At 39.0% G+C, this 16,573-nt stretch overlaps 3 protein-coding genes across 3 annotated transcripts; all 3 read left to right on the top strand.

The window, feature by feature from the left end:
* Positions 1 to 399: 399 nt before the first annotated feature.
* Positions 400 to 846, top strand: LOC107934959 (toll/interleukin-1 receptor-like protein). The gene has a single exon (XM_016867485.1). The coding sequence runs from the start codon at positions 400 to 402 to the stop codon at positions 844 to 846; it is 447 nt and encodes a 148-aa protein (XP_016722974.1).
* A 4,821-nt stretch (positions 847 to 5,667) lies between these two features.
* On the top strand, positions 5,668 to 11,716 carry LOC121222136 (disease resistance protein RUN1-like). Its single transcript, XM_041102064.1, has 3 exons — positions 5,668 to 5,846; positions 5,936 to 6,329; positions 11,336 to 11,716. The coding sequence occupies exons 1-3, from the start codon at positions 5,668 to 5,670 to the stop codon at positions 11,714 to 11,716; spliced, it is 954 nt and encodes a 317-aa protein (XP_040957998.1).
* A 212-nt stretch (positions 11,717 to 11,928) lies between these two features.
* Positions 11,929 to 15,379, top strand: LOC107934958 (inactive disease resistance protein RPS4-like). Its single transcript, XM_016867484.2, has 5 exons — positions 11,929 to 12,006; positions 12,495 to 12,563; positions 13,080 to 14,458; positions 15,060 to 15,116; positions 15,228 to 15,379. The coding sequence occupies exons 1-3, from the start codon at positions 11,929 to 11,931 to the stop codon at positions 14,382 to 14,384; spliced, it is 1,452 nt and encodes a 483-aa protein (XP_016722973.2). The 3' UTR covers positions 14,385 to 14,458; positions 15,060 to 15,116; positions 15,228 to 15,379.
* The last annotated feature ends 1,194 nt before the right edge of the window (positions 15,380 to 16,573 follow it).

Below are 16,573 nucleotides of genomic sequence, written 5' to 3'. Positions count from 1 at the left end.
AAGAATCTTTTATGATAAAAGAGTTTTTTTTTTCATCCACTCTAAAATTTTAACCTGAATAGTTAACAACCTTACCTATTTGAATTAATTAATGACAACATAAAATAAAAAGATCATTTTAAAGAAGAAGGACTAAATCTCAAAATTGAGAATAGCAGAGGGACCTGAACAAAATTTGACCCTTTCCGAATTGGCTAATTTCATGTGGTGTGCAAGTAACACCTGCGTTGAGTAAAAGATAATTGGCTAAGCTCGAGTCGTCGCCTGTGCTTTTGCCTAAGCCTTCAATCTCTTTCCCATTTACACTTTTTCTTCTTACAATAATACCACAACCGAAGCAAAACTCACTTGCAATATTTGTTCTCTCTTTTGCTCCAAGCACACTATCAATACTCTTTCATGGCTTCTTCTTCTTCATCTTCTACTCTAATGAAGTATCATGTTTTCTTGAGCTTCAGAGGTGAAGACACGCGCCTTAGTTTCACCAGTCATCTACTTGAGGCTTTGAAAAGCAAGGGACTTGATGTTTTCTTCGATGAAGAAAAACTGGAAAAAGGGGAGCAGCTTTCACAAGCACTTTCTCGAGCAATTGTAGTCTCAAATATCTCAATCATCATTTTGTCTGCAGACTATGCCTCTTCGAAATCATGCTTGGTTGAAATCTCTGACATCATGATCCGCAAGCGCTCTCATGGACATACTGTTTTTCCCATCTTTTATCATGTCGATCATTCCAACGTGCGAAAAATTGGTGGGAGTTTTGAGAGATCCTTCGATGAGCATGAATCAAAGCAACCAACTTGTTGGTGCAAGAGGCAGCAGCAAGCTGATTTCAGCTTTGCTTAAACAGCAAGTCTCGAGGCTTGCAGCAGAAACAATCAAGGAAGAAAAAAACTTACAATGGAAAACAGAAAAGAAAGAGAGAGATTTGAATGAAAATGAGCTGAATTTTCATTAACATTTTAAGAAGGCATGATGCCAATACATATAAGGGATTACAATAGCAAAATAAACAAGTTACCACCTAATAACTTACCTAACACCACTAATTTGCCTAGTAACTTGGTAAACTTGTTTGAATACATAAACAGCTACCTAAGCTTGTCATTCATCACTTAGTTACATCAAAATGCAGCTACCAACTAAGTTTGATCCTAACTAAATACAAAACATTCATTTAAAGAAACTAAATGAATAGCTTCAGCTTGCTGCACCAATTTGCTATTGAAGCACGTTCCCTGCATGGCCACCTTTGCTGCTGCATGGGAGCTGACTTCAACACTCCTCCTCAGCTTCTATGCAGCAGACTCCTAGTTCCCTCTTTAGGCTTAGAAATCTTGATACACCAAGAGACTTTGTGAAGATATCAGCAATCTGATTTTCAGAGCTGCAATGAATCAGCTCAATTTCTCGAGCTTGTTCCATCTCTCTTATCACATGCAGTTTAATATCGAAGTGTTTTGTCCTACCATGGAAGACAGGATTTTGGCAATAGCAACTGCTGACTTGTTGTCACAATATATCACAGTTGCTTCATTCTGGTGTAGGTTTAAATCACTCAAAATTTTTCTCAGCCACACAGCTTGATTAACAGCATTAGTAGCTGCTACATACTCAGCTTCAGCTGTTGACTGAGCCACCATTGTTTGTTTTCTTGAGCTCCAACAAATCATTGCAGAGCCAAGTGTAAAAGCATAACCAGAGGTGCTCTTCATGTCATCTTTTGAACCAGCCCAATCGCTGTCTGTATAGCCAATCAATTTCTACTCCTTGACCCTTTTGAAACATATACCATGGTTCAAGGTACCTTTGATATACCTCAGAACCCTTTTTCCTGCTTTGTAATGCTGCTGATTACAGCAATGCATGAATCGTGACAGCATGCTCACAGCAAATAGAATATCAGGTCTTGTTGCTGTCAAATACAACAAACAGCCAATAAGGCTTCTATAATCTGTTTCACAGACAGATTCATGTTCCTCTTGGCTCGATAGCTTCATGCCAATAGCCATTGGTGTGCTCATTGGTTTACAATTCTCCATTGAGAATTTAGCCAGCACTTTCAAGGAAAATGTCTTTTGTTTCAAGAGGATTCCTCCTACTTGATTGACTTCCATTCCTAGGAAATATGTCATCAATCCCAGGTCTGACATCTCAAACATTTCCTTCATTTTTGTTTTGAAATCAGCCAACATAAACTTGTCTCCTCCAGTCACTAGAAGATCATCAACATACAGTGACACAATAAGCTGTGTTTCAGCTCCATTCCTCTTAACATAGAGTGTTGGCTCACTAGCACTCCTTTCAAATCCCAAACTGACCAGGTATGAGTCAATTCGAGCATACCAGGCTCGAGGGGCCTGTTTTAGGCCATACAAGGCCTTTCTTAGCCTATACACCAAATGTTCCTTACCAGGCATTATAAAACCTGGGGGTTGCTCGATATATATCTCCTCTTCTAAGAATCCATTGAGGAATGCAGACTTGACATCCATTTGGTGGATTGTCCACTGGTTCTGAGCAGCAACTGCAATCAGCAATCTGATTGTATCGAGTCTGGCTACTGGAGCAAATGTTTCCAAGTAGTCCAGACCATACCTTTGACTGAAGCCCTTCACAACTAGCCTGGCCTTTAGCTTGTTTAAACTTCCATCTGCATTGTGCTTCACTCGATAGACCCATTTTACACCAATGGTCTTTCTGTTGGCAGGCTTTTTAACCAACTCCCATGTCTGGTTCTTCACAATCATGTTGATTTCATCAACCATAGCCTGTTTCCAACCTTCATCTGCTTCAGCTTCTTCAAAACTACTAGGTTCTGCTATAGCAGCTTGTGCTCTTTCATAAATCTCATCTAGGGGTCTTGTGCCTCTCACAGGCGCATCATCAACATCCATTTCAGGACCAAGGTGCTCGAGTTCAGCTTGATTAGGCACCAGATCTTCTGAAGTAGCTTCTGGTTTACTCTTTTCCCAATTCCAGCAAGCCTTCTCATCGAAGATGACATCTTTGCTCACTTGGACTTTGTTTGTCAAAGGATCCAGCACCCTGTAGCCCTTCTTAACTGAGCTATAGCCTATAAGAACACCTGGTTGAGCCCTTTCAGAGAGTTTGTCTCTGTTTGCTGCTGGTATTTGTGCATAACACAGGCAACCAAACACTTTCAGATGTGCCAATGAAGGCTTGAAACCGAACCAAGCCTCGAAAGGTGTCTTGGATGCAAGAGCTTTGGTAGGAAGCCTATTTTGAAGGTAGACAGCAGTGTTTACTGCCTCAGCCCACATGGTCTTGGGCAGTTTCTTCTCAAACAACAGGCACCTGGCCATATCCATCAAGCTTCTGTTCTTTCTTTCTGATACCCCATTCTGCTGAGGTGTGTAGACATTTGTAAGCTGGTGTTTGATACCAGCATCATTGCAAATGGCTTGAAACTGAGCTGAAGTGTACTCAGTGCCATTGTCTGACCTTATCGATTTCAGCTTGCAACCTGTTTCTGTCTCTACTGCAGTTTTAAACTTCACAAACACTTGAGCTACCTCAGACTTGTGTTTTAAGAAGAAAATCCAGCAAAACCTTGTAAAATCATCAATGAAGAGGATGAAATACCTGTTTTTGCTGAGTGATTCAGTCCTTATTGGGCCACATACATCAGAGTGCACCAGCTGCAGTCTTTCAAAAGCTCTCCAAGCTGAATTTGTAGGAAATGGCAGTCTTGCCTGTTTCCCCATTTGGCAAACTTCACACACATCATCATACTTTACTGAGCAGGTAAAGTTTTCTGCCAAGCTCTCTTTGGCCATTCGAGTCAGTGATCTGAAGTTGGCATGTCCGAGCCTTTGATGCCAAAGCTTGGAATCATCAACAGAAGCTGTGTATGCTGACTTTGAGTCATTTGGCCAGTGCACCTCAAAGCATTTGTCAGTCATTGTGACTTTCATAAGGCTTGATCCACTTGGATCAGCAATCTGGCACTGTTTGTCCTTGAACACAACAGAATAGCCTTTCTCGAGCAATTGAGCTATGCTGAGAAGGTTTCTGTCAATCTCAGGCACCAAAAGCACATTTGGAATAATCTTGTTGCCTGTAGGAGTACTTATCAGCACCTCTCCTCTTCCTTCAGCCCTTATGAACTGACCATTTCCAACCTTGACCTTGGTTTTGCAACTTCTATCCAAGGTTTTAAACAAGGAGGCATCTGGTGACATGTGGTTAGTGCAACCACTGTCCAATAACCAGCCTTTTGAGCATTTCTTCTCAGCAGCTAAGCAAGACACAGTAAAGACCTGCTCTTCTTGGTCACTACTGTCCTCAGCTACTCGAGCTTCAACCTTTGGTTGTTGAAATTGGCTCTGCCTTGGCTTGGTTCTATTTTTGCAAACCCTTTCAACATGGCCTTTCTTCTTGCAGTATTGGCATACTGCATCTGGCCTGAACCAGCATCTGCCTTCTGAATGACCTGGCCTTTTGCAATATCTGCAGGGCTGGTCATTGCTCCTTGCAGCATCAGGCTTAGGTCTGCTTTTCCAAGGCTTTTTTTCTTTTGGAGCATTGATGCTCGAGGCTTCTCTGGCCTTGGCATTGAATGCACCTTCCTGATTGTCTTCAGTTCTGCTAGCTCTCCTTTGTTCCTGAGCATAGAAGGTGTTGATTAGCTCAGTCAAAGAGATGGTAGCAAGGTCTCTTGAGTCCTCTAGAAAGGATATCTTGGCCTCATATCTCTCAGGCAAAATAGAGAGGACTTTCTCCGATATCCTTGCCTCATCAAAGTGCTCACCAAGGAGCCTTATACTGTTAACCACTCCCATGATTCTGTCTGCATACTGCTTCACTGTTTCTGCTTCCTTCATCTTCAGGTTCTCGAAATCCTTTCTCAAATTCAACAGCTGCTGTTGCCTTGTTTTCTCAGTGCCTTGAAACTCCTCCTTAAGCTTATCCCAGGCCTGTTTTGGAGTCTCACAGGCCATGATTCTGGTGAAGATGACATCTGACACACAGTTCTGGATGCAGGACATGGCTTTGTGCCTTTTGGTCCTCTCATCAGCATGTTGCCTGATCTGAGCTACTGTGGGATTAGCCCTCAGTGGTGCTGGCTCAGCATCTGTGTTGACAACTTCCCACAGATCGAAGGCCTATAGGTAAGTCTTCATCTTGACCAGCCATATGTGAAAGCCTTCTCCATTGAAGACTGGTGGGGCTACTGGTGAAAATCCTGAAGAAGCCATCAGGTTCCTTAGTTTGAAGCAACAGGTCCACTAAGACAAGGGCTCTAGATACCAATTGTTGGTGCAAGAGGCAGCAGCAAGCTGATTTCAGCTTTGCTTAAACAGCAAGTCTCGAGGCTTGCAGCAGAAACAATCAAGGAAGAAAAAAACTTACAATGGAAAACAGAAAAGAAAGAGAGAGATTTGAATGAAAATGAGCTGAATTTTCATTAACATTTTAAGAAGGCATGATGCCAATACATATAAGGGATTACAATAGCAAAATAAACAAGTTACCACCTAATAACTTACCTAACACCACTAATTTGCCTAGTAACTTGGTAAACTTGTTTGAATACATAAACAGCTACCTAAGCTTGTCATTCATCACTTAGTTACATCAAAATGCAGCTACCAACTAAGTTTGATCCTAACTAAATACAAAACATTCATTTAAAGAAACTAAATGAATAGCTTCAGCTTGCTGCACCAATTTGTTATTGAAGCACGTTCCCTGCATGGCCACCTTTGCTGCTGCATGGGAGCTGACTTCAACACAACTAATACAGTACAACGATGGAAATCTGCTTTTGCAGAGATCGGTACATTAAAAGGGTGCCATATAAAAGGAGGCAAATTTGACAAGTAACAATAATTTTCTCATCTTGTTATTTTCAACTTATATTTGTTTTAGATTTCATGTTTACTTATTTACATTTTTTATTGTTTTCTAGACCTGAAACCGATTACATTAAAGAAGTTGTTGGAGATGTTATGAAAAAGTTGAGGCATATTGGGTTTGAAAGTGCTTCTGAAGAATTGGTTGGAATAGAAAATCAGAAAAATACGATTTTAGAGCTGTTTAAGCAAAAAGACTATCGTGTAATAGGACTTTGGGGAATGGGTGGTCAAGGCAAAACAACCCTTGCTGAGGCTGTATATAAAAAATTCTCTTCAGAGTTTGAAAGTCGTTGGTTTCTTCAAAATGTTAGAGAGGAAATAAAAAGGCAAGGGAAGGAATCTTTACAAAATAAATTTCTTTCGGAATTATTGAAATCAAATGTTGATATAGACACCCCCTCCATTAGATCCACTTTAACTCAAGAGAGACTCAACAAGAAGAAAGTACTTGTGTTGAAGTCAACCCCCATGCAGCAGCCAAGGTGACCATGCAAGGTGGCCATGCAGGGATCGTGCTTTAACAGCAAACCGAAACTGTATTGTTTCATTTGGTTACTCAAATGAACATTTTGTGTTTTAGTTTGTTTTGAACTAAGTTGGTAACTGTATTTTGATGTAATTAGGTGCTGAATGACAAGTTTAGGTAGAATTTTTTGTTTTTCAATCAAGTTTACCAAGTTACTAGGCAATTTAGTGGTGTTAGGTATGTTATTAGGTGATTACTTGTTTGTTTTACTTGTTGACTGATATATGTAATGGCTTAATGCCTTGTTGATGAGTTAATGAAGAAAATCAGCTCATTTTCATTCAATCTTCTTCTCTTTTTTTCTGTTATTCACTAGCTAGCTTCATTTTCTATTTTTTGCTTCCGAGTTTGTTTCTTCACCAAGGCTCGAGGCTTGCTATACAAGCAAGATAAAAACAGCCTGTTATTGCCTCTTGCACCAACAATTGGTATCCAGAGCCGTTGTCTTAGTGGACCTGTTGCTTCAAACCAAGGAACCTGATGGCTTCTTCAGGATTTTCACCAGCAGCCCCACCAGTCTTCAATGGAGAAAGCTTTCACATATGGCTGGTAAAGATGAAGACTTACCTGCAGGCCTTTGATCTGTGGGAAGTTGTTAACACAGATGCTGAGCCAGCACCACTGAGGGCTAATCCCACAGTAGCTCAGATCAGACAACATGCTGATGAGAGGACCAAAAGGCACAAAGCCATGTCCTGCATTCAGAACTGTGTATCAGATGTCATCTTTACCAGAATTATGGCCTGTGAGACTCCAAAACAGGCCTGGGACAAGCTTAAGGAGGAGTTTCAAGGCACTGAGAGAACAAGGCAACAGCAGCTGTTGAACTTGAGAAGGGATTTCAAGAATTTGAAGATGAAGGAAGAAGAAACAGTGAAGCAGTATTCAGATAGAATTATGGCAGTGGTTAACAGCATAAGGCTCCTAGGTGAGTACTTTGTTGAGGCAAGAATTGTGGAGAAAGTACTCTCCACTTTGCCTGAGAAATATGAAGCAAAGATATCCTCCCTAGAGGACTCAAGAGACCTTGCTAGCATCTCTTTGACTGAGTTAATCAACACCTTCTATGCTCAGGAACAAAGGAGAGCTAGCAGAGCTGAAGATCACCAAGAAGGTGCATTTCAAGCCAAGGCCAGAGAAGCCTCGAGCACCAATGCTCAAAGAGGCAAAAAGCCTTGGAAAAGCAGGCCTAAGCCTGATGCTGCAAGGAGCAATGACCAGCCCTGCAGATATTGCAAGAAGCTAGGCCATCCAGAAGACAGATGCTGGTTTAGGCCAGATGCAGCATGCCAACACTGCAAGAAGAAGGGCCATGTTGAAAGGGTCTGTAAAAACAGGAGTAAGCCAAGGCAGAATCAATTTCAGCAGTCAAAGGTTGAAGCTCGAGTAGCTGAGGACAGTAGTGACTAAGAAGAACAGGTCTTTGCTGTTTCCTGTTTAGCTACTGAGAAGAAATGCTCAAAAGGCTGGTTGCTGGACAGTGGTTGCACTAACCACATGTCACCAGATGCCTCCTTGTTTAAAACCTTGGATAGAAGTTATAAAACCAAGGTCAAGGTTGGAAATGGTCAGTTTATAAGGGCTGAAGGAAGAGGAGAAGTGCTGATATGTACTCCCACAGGCAACAAGATCATTCCAAATGTGCTGTTGGTGCCAGAGATTGACAGAAACCTTCTCAGCATAGCTCAACTGCTCGAGAAAGGTTATTCTGTTGTGTTCAAGGACAAACAATGCCACATTACTGATCCAAGTGGATCAAGCCTTATGACAGTCACAATGACTGATAAATGCTTTGAGGTTCACTGGGCAAATGACTCAAACTCAGCATACACAACTTCTGTTGATGACTTCAAGCTTTGGCATCAAAGGCTTGGACATGCCAACTTCAGATCAATGGCTCGATTGGCCAAAGAGGGCTTGGCAGAGAACTTCACTAGCTCAGTGGAGCATGATGATGTGTGTGAAGTTTGCCAGATGGGAAAACAGGGAAGACTGCCATTTCCTACAAATTCAGCTTGGAGAGCTACTGAAAGACTGCAGCTGGTGCACTCTGATGTATGTGGCCCGATGAGGACTGAATCACTCAGCAAAAACAGGTATTTCATCCTCTTTATTGATGATCTTACAAGGTTTTGCTGGATTTTCTTCTTAAAACACAAGTCTGAGGTAGCTCAAGTGTTTGTGAAGTTTAAAAATGCTGTAGAAATAGAAACAGGTTGCAAGCTGAAATCGATAAGGACAGACAATGGCACTGAGTACACTTCAGCTCAGTTTCAAGCCATTTGCAATGATGCTGGTATTAAACATCAGCTTACAAATGTCTACACACCTCAGCAGAATGGGGTAGCTGAAAGAAAGAACAGAAGTCTGATGGATATGGCCAGATGTCTCCTGTTTGAAAAGAAACTGCCCAAGACCATGTGGGCTGAGGCAGTAAACACTGCTGTTTACCTTCAGAACAGGCTTCCTACCAAAGCTCTTGCATCCGAGACACATTTCGAGGCTTGGTTCAGTTTCAAGCCTTCCTTGGCACATCTGAAGGTGTTTGGTTGCCTGTGTTATGCACAAATACCAGCAGCAAAGAGAGACAAGCTCTCTAAAAGGGCTCAACCAGGTGTTCTAGTAGGCTACAGCTCAGTCAAAAAGGGCTACAGGGTTCTGGATCCCTTGACAAACAAAGTCCAGGTGAGCAGAGATGTCATCTTTGATGAAAAAGCCTGCTGGAATTGGGAGAAAAATGAGCCAGAAGCAATTTCAGAAGACCTAGTGCCTAATCAAGCTGAACTTGAGCAGCTAGGACCTGAAATGGATGTCGATGATGTGCCTGTGAGAGGCACAAGGCCCCTAGAAGATATTTATGAAAGGGCACAGGTTGCAATAGCAGAACCTAGCAGTTTTGAAGAGGCTGAGGCAGATGAAGGTTGGAAACAAGCTATGGTTGATGAAATCAACATGATTGTAAAGAATCAGACATGAGAGTTGGTTGAAAAGCTTGCCAACAGAAAGACTATCGGTGTAAAATGGGTCTATCGAGTGAATCACAATGCGGATGGAAGTTTAAACAAGCTAAAGGTCAGGCTAGTTGTAAAGGGCTTCAGTCAAAGGTATGGTCTGGACTACATGGAAACATTTGCTCCAGTAGCCAGACTCGATACAATCAGATTGCTGATTGCAGTTGCTGCTCAGAACCAGTGGACAATCCACCAAATGGATGTCAAGTCTGCATTCCTCAATGGATTCCTAGAAGAGGAGATATACATCGAGCAACCCCCAGGTTTTATAATGCCTGGTAAGGAACATTTGGTGTATAGGCTAAGAAAGGCCTTGTATGGCCTAAAACAGGCCCCTCGAGCCTGGTATGCTCGAATTGACTCATACTTGGTCAGTTTGGGATTTGAAAGGAGTGCTAGTGAGCCAACACTTTATGTTAAGAAGGATCAAGCAGAAACACAGCTTATTGTGTCTCTTTATGTGGATGATCTCCTTGTAACAGGAGGAGACAAGACTATGTTAGAAGATTTCAAAAGAAAAATGAAGGAGATGTTTGAGATGTCAGATTTGGGGTTGATGACTTATTTCCTTGGAATAGAGATACAACAAGCTGATCAAGGAATCTTTTTGGGACAAAAAGCGTTTGCTTTGAAAGTTTTATCCAAGTTTTCAATGCAAAATTGCAAGCCAACATGCACACCTATGGCAGTTGGCATAAAACTGTCGAGCCAAGAAGAACATGAGCCTGTTAATGAATCATTTTATAGGAGCCTTGTTGGTTGTTTGCTGTATTTAACAGCAACAAGACCTGACATTCTGTTTGCTGTGAGCATGCTATCAAGGTTCATGCACTGCTGTAACCAGCAACATTACAAGGCTGGGAAAAGGGTGCTAAGATACATCAAAGGTACCTTAAACCATGGAATACAGTTTAGAAAGGCTGAAGAGTTGAAACTGATTGGCTACACTGATAGCGATTGGGCTGGTTCAAAGGATGACATGAAGAGCACTTCTGGCTATGCTTTTACACTTGGCTCAGCTATGATTTGTTGGAGCTCAAGAAAACAAACAATGGTGGCTCAATCAACAGCAGAAGCAGAGTATGTAGCAGCTGCTAATGCTGTTAATCAAGCTATGTGGCTGAGAAAAATTTTGGGTGATTTGAATCTACAGCAGAATGATGCAACTGTGATACATTGTGACAACAAGTCAGCAGTTGCTATTGCTAAAAACCCTGTCTTCCATGGCAGGACAAAACATTTCAACATTAAACTCCATGTGATAAGAGAAATGGAACAAGCTCGAGAGATCAAGCTAATTCATTGCAGCTCAGAAGATCAGATTGCTGATATCTTCACAAAATCACTTGGTGCATCGAGATTTGTAAATCTAAGGAAGCAACTAGGAGTCTGCTGCATAGAAGCTGAGGAGGAGTGTTGAAGTCAACCCCCATGCAGCAGCCAAGGTGACCATGCAAGGTGGCCATGCAGGGATCGTGCTTTAACAGCAAACCGAAACTGCATTGTTTCATTTGGTTACTCAAATGAACATTTTGTGTTTTAGTTTGTTTTGAACTAAGTTGGTAACTGTATTTTGATGTAATTAGGTGCTAAATGACAAGTTTAGGTAGAATTTTTTTTGTTTTTCAATCAAGTTTACCAAGTTACTAGGCAATTTAGTGGTGTTAGGTATGTTATTAGGTGATTACTTGTTTGTTTTACTTGTTGACTGATATATGTAATGGCTTAATGCCTTGTTGATGAGTTAATGAAGAAAATCAGCTCATTTTCATTCAATCTTCTTCTCTTTTTTTCTGTTATTCACTAGCTAGCTTCATTTTCTGTTTTTTGCTTCCGAGTTTGTTTCTTCACCAAGGCTCGAGGCTTGCTATACAAGCAAGATAAAAACAGCCTGTTATTGCCTCTTGCACCAACAACTTGTTGTCCTTGATGATGTTGATGACTCAGACCAAATAGATTATATGGGTGTTAAACATTTTGGTTATGGAAGTAAAACCATTATAACATCAAGAGATAGACAAGTGCTTGAGAGTGGAGGAGCTGACACAATACATGAGGTGAAAGGGTTAACTGAGAACGATTCTCTTCAACTTTTTTCTACCTTTGCGTTTAAGCAGTTGAATCCCGCAGTTGGTTTTGAAGATCTATCCCGTAGGTTTGTAAAGTACACTCAAGGCAATCCACTTGCTCTTAAAGTTTTGGGTTCTGATTTAAATAAGAGAAGTATAAATTATTGGAAAAGTAAGGTGGAGAAGCTAAAGGACTGTCCCCCAGAGAAAAAAATTCAGAGGCTTTGAGAAGTAGTTATGATGGGCTAGATTTAGTAGAGCAGAATATATTTCTTGACATTGCATGCTTCTTTAATGGGGAACCCATGAAAAGAACAAAACTTATTCTAAGTGGTTGTTATAAGGGTGCAGTGTGTGGAATAAACAAATTGTTTGACAAATGCCTGATCAATGTCTCATCTACTCTTAATTTCTCTCTTGGTTATTTTCGTTATTCTGCAATGCGCCGCCGGGAATTACGAGATATAATTGATATGCATGATACGCTTGAAGAGATGGGAAAGGACATTGTTTGTCAAGTATCTAAAACCCTTGGTAAGTGCAGTAGACTATGGAATCTTAAACACGTGGAAGAAGTGCTCAAATATAATAAAGTAAGCACTAATTATATTTTTTAATATACTTTAATGAGATATTGTCATTTGGTTGAATGCCACTATATAAACCTATACATTTGATATCATAGCAAGTATTATCCCTTTTAATTAGTATTTAGAAAATAAAATAATTATCATCATACTGGACACATAATGACTATGTCTTAGGTAGAATCTGCTCAAGGTATATATACTAAAAATAATGGAATGTCCTAATATAATTATTTTTTTATATTGATTTGAAAAAATGAAAACAGGAGAGAAGAAAACACTTTTTGTATGTAAAAGTTCCTAAAAGTGCTCAATTAGTCTACGCCTATCCTAATATAATTATTTTTTTATGAGTTATGTAATGGAATGTCCATAAATTTCTCCATGCTAATATTTGATAAATTGGTTTTTGTTTTCAGGGGACTGATCGAATTCAGGGAATAAAAGTAGACATATCACGTATGGGTAACCTGTTATTCCAACCTTCTGTTTTTGAAAGCCTGATTAATCTTAGATGTATTTTTTCTATTTTTCTTTGATTCCGTCGAGGAGAGAGCATGAGGATTACAAGTGGCTACTTACAAATCAAGTTGATATTATATCTCTCCCGGATGCGCTAAGGTATCTTGTATGGGAATATTTCCCCTTCAAATTTTTATCATCAAGTTTTAATCCAAAGAACCTTGTTGGATTGGAATTACCATATGGAAGCATGAAACAACTTTGGAATGAAGTTCATCTGGTATATATACTTTTATACTTTCTTCATCCAAGAATTTTTTTAAGAAAAATAATTTATAATTGATATAGCATTTAAATAACATATTTTTATTAATTTTTTAAAAAAATTAATATAAAAAATTTTATTCTATTTTTTAAAAGAAACAATTTAATGTATTGATGGTGGGTGAATTAATACACCCAATACATCAAATATAAATTTTAATTTTGATAGGGTCTAAGTAAATGATGCTCTAACTACTTTATGTTCTCATCATGTGCAGGATCTTGTTCATTTACGGGAAATTAACCTTTTCAGTTGCAAAAATTTAAAGAAGATCCCTAATTTATTAGGAGCCCTCAACCTTGAAACACTTGACTGTGAAAAATGCGAAAGTTTGGTCGAACTTCCTTCTCTCGCCCGTTTGACATCACTTAAAACCCTTCGCCTTAGGGGATGTCGTAGTCTCAAGAAGTTTCCGGAGATCCCAAATAACTTTGATGAGTTAGATTTATCAGAAACCGGAATAAAAGAAGTGTCTGATTTCATTGAGCGTCTCGACAGACTTCAACGGTTGACCTTGACAAACTCAACGGTAAAAGATGTATCAAGCAATATTTCAAAGTTGAAATCCCTTTCTTTTCTGAATCTTATTGGTTGTCCAATCCTTAAATTTCCAACTCTTGATGTGCGCTTACCAAGCTTGAGGTTTAAAAGCCTTAAGTATATGCATATGGATCGTTGCAAGAGCCTCAAATTACTCTCAGAGCTTCCACCATATCTGCTCGACTTGAATGTACATGACTGCAGATCATTAGAAAAAGTTTCCTTTGCAGATCAAAATTTATATCAGTTTGATTATTTAGATGCTGATGATACTTGTTTTACCATGCTATTCTGTAATTGCTTCAAATTGAATCAAGAGTCAATTAATAACATTGAAGCAAATGCCATGCTCAAAATTGGATCCCTAGCTAAGAAATGGGCAGCGAGATATGATCGGCAATCCAACCCTGACGGAGCTCCAAGATTGATTTGTTATTTCCCAGGAAACAAAATTTCAGCAAATATGTTCAAGTGTCAGAGCATGAATTCTTCCTTAAGTTTGAAGATAGCCCCAAATGGGGATAGTGGGAGCAGATTTTTGGTTTTTGCTATCTGCCTTGTGGCTGATCCCACTCACTGCCTTGCACTTCACTTAGGTGGCTGTATTTGTGAGTACCAACTTACAACCGCCGGTGGTGGCAATGGTGGAGGTGGTTGTGAAAATTTCAGAAGTGAGATATCTCTCCTCAGTTTCTTTAAGCGAGTTAAGTACATGGATTATCACGTGTTTATTCTATCTAGCATCGACATGGTTATAGAAGACAAGAATTATGAGGAGGCGTCTTTCAAATTCTACATCAGACCTTTGGGTTTAGGAAGAGGAGGAGAAGAGTACATCAAGGTCGAGAGATGTGGTGTTCATGTATTTTACGTGGATAAAAAGAGTGATTCAGATGCTACTGAAAAGAGAGTTGCTGGGAACAAAAGAAGCTTTAGCCATGATGGTGAAGAAGGGGATGGAGGACTTAAAAGATTGAAATAGTTTGTATTTCTTTCCATCTTTGGCTCTGCTTTTGAGGAGTTTCAACTTCTCAATTATGTCATCCAAATGCATAGGTAAGGGTTTCATTTCATCTCATTTTTCATATTATCATACATTTTTCAGTTTTTTCATTTCATTTTTCATATTGCCATGCTTTTGTTTTCCACAATTGTTAATAGTAAATTTTGAACTTATAAATTAATAACAGCAAATGAAGTGCTTTAATTAATTAAAACCGACCAGGATGAATCTAAACTTGCTCTGCTTTATAAATTACTTGTCTTCTAGAAGGTGCTTTACCATACTGAAACCTTGTAGTTCCACATTGTAAATGTTAAAAGCATAATTTATGAAACATAAAATTGGAAATTTGTTAACAGTTGTGATTGTTGCTTACTATCATTTTTCTCATCTTCATTCCCCTGTCGTGTCTGTGTTCTTTTGTAGATATAGCATATATTGTCCAAGAAGGAAATTCTCCATATATATTAATTAATTTAGAGGAAAATTGAACAGTAACTGGAGATTTCAATACAGTAGCAAAATGATTCTGCTTTGGAGTTGATAAAATATCCAGAGGGGATTTTGGTGGTTGCCAAAATTCAGATATTAAAATTCATACTTAATTCTTATTGACAGTTGACTTGTTATTGGGTTTTTTTTTTTAATTCATAGGACCAATGGTGGACTCGGTTCAGCTTCATTGTTTAGTTCCAGCGTTGGTATCATCTGGTATCTCAATACTTGCTGCATTTTCCTTCAATCATATCTTGATTCATTAGAAAGATTGGTTATTTGTGAGATTGTTTTTTCTTATATCCTTTGCTTCTGTGTTGATGTAAGATTAGGGAATGACAAATCTTTGGGAATGCCACTGCTGAATTGGAGCTTTAGCCATACAAGGAGGAACACCTGAGCTGTAAGACCTTCAATTTTATTTACTGAATGCTTGCTTTATATAAGTGTTTGAACTGATATTTGGTGACAATGCAAGTTGTCAACAGATTTGTCAACACAAAGTCAAAGTAATCTTTAGAGCCCCTTTTTGGGTTCTGGCAATTCAGTCTTGGTGGAGAAGTAAGTTACCTTTGACTTTGACTTATTATCATGATTTTAGGTTCATATAATGATTTTCAGCATCCTCACCATTTCTCCCATATTTATCAATGGGATTATATAAATCCAGAATTTGCAACAGATCTCAAAGCTTGTGGGATAAACACATGGAGCTGGAGGCAACCTTTGACAGTTTTCTTCTCAAGCTAGATTGGGTTAGTTTCATGGTAGAGCTATTGGAGTTGATATTTTCTTATCTTGGATTTTGATTATCATATCAGTTTGGGCTGAAATTTCTTTGTATCTTACTGCTTTCATGTTGTTTGAGCATTGTAGTGAGGAGAGATTAAGATTCATACTTGAATTCTTTTTGACAGTTGACTTGCTATTGGCTGGTTTTGATTCATAGGATCAGTGGTGGACATCATTCAGCTTAATTGTTTAGGTTCCACCATTGGTGCTCATGCCATAGGCAGCAAGTAGAGATTTAATCATATTGCATCTCAATACTATCTGCATTTTACTTCAATGATTTGTTCGCCCATTGATTTATGTTTCATGTTTCCTTTGAAAGTTGGTAAATATATATATATATAATATTTCAGTTCATGATTTCTAATTTATGTTCATGTTAGGTAAATCTACCAACTATTACCTAAATATAATCAACATATGTTTGAGATTGGTTAATCTTATGACCTATGCTTTTATATTGATCTAGGAGTAGGTATTTTCTATTTGTTATGTTCTATTTTTTATTTTTTTTGGTATGACTGTGATCTGTAGATTTCATAAAACTTGCATGAAAGTCAAGCCAGACTCAGATTCAGTACTCTACTGGAATTGAAGTTGCAGATTATGGGTGGTTTTTTGATATCTTCTTTCTCACCAACAAGTAAAGTTCCCACAAAATCCACATTTATAGATGTGCCCTTTTACCTAGAGATTAATGTGAAGGGAATAAAGATGGCAATGATTGATGTAAGGAAAGCAGATGAGGGAATAAATAACAGATGTTTGTAACAAGTAAGCTTTTAAGATCTTCAATTTCGTCTACTAAATGATTTCTTTATATTGTGGTTGGACTTAGATATTGAAGCAGTACTGCAACTTGTCAACAGAGTTGCCTTGTT

This window comes from Gossypium hirsutum, chromosome D10 (assembly GCF_007990345.1).
Source record: "Gossypium hirsutum isolate 1008001.06 chromosome D10, Gossypium_hirsutum_v2.1, whole genome shotgun sequence".
Classification (NCBI taxonomy): domain Eukaryota; kingdom Viridiplantae; phylum Streptophyta; class Magnoliopsida; order Malvales; family Malvaceae; genus Gossypium; species Gossypium hirsutum.
This window is presented reverse-complemented; position numbering and strand designations above follow the sequence as displayed.

What these genes read in the sequence shown, in the direction of transcription:
- LOC107934959 (XM_016867485.1), top strand. Translation starts at nt 400, where the DNA reads ATGGCTTCTTCTTCTTCATCTTCTACTCTAATGAAGTATCATGTTTTC.
- LOC121222136 (XM_041102064.1), top strand. Translation starts at nt 5,668, where the DNA reads ATGAATAGCTTCAGCTTGCTGCACCAATTTGTTATTGAAGCACGTTCC. An exon ending in AAAGGAGGCAAATTTGACAA is followed by an intron (nt 5,847 to 5,935) that starts GTAACAATAATT and finishes ATTGTTTTCTAG; the next exon opens with ACCTGAAACCGATTACATTA. An exon ending in GACTCAACAAGAAGAAAGTA is followed by an intron (nt 6,330 to 11,335) that starts CTTGTGTTGAAG and finishes TTGCACCAACAA; the next exon opens with CTTGTTGTCCTTGATGATGT.
- LOC107934958 (XM_016867484.2), top strand. Translation starts at nt 11,929, where the DNA reads ATGCGCCGCCGGGAATTACGAGATATAATTGATATGCATGATACGCTT. An exon ending in GAAAGGACATTGTTTGTCAA is followed by an intron (nt 12,007 to 12,494) that starts GTATCTAAAACC and finishes TTTTGTTTTCAG; the next exon opens with GGGACTGATCGAATTCAGGG. An exon ending in ACCTGTTATTCCAACCTTCT is followed by an intron (nt 12,564 to 13,079) that starts GTTTTTGAAAGC and finishes CATCATGTGCAG; the next exon opens with GATCTTGTTCATTTACGGGA.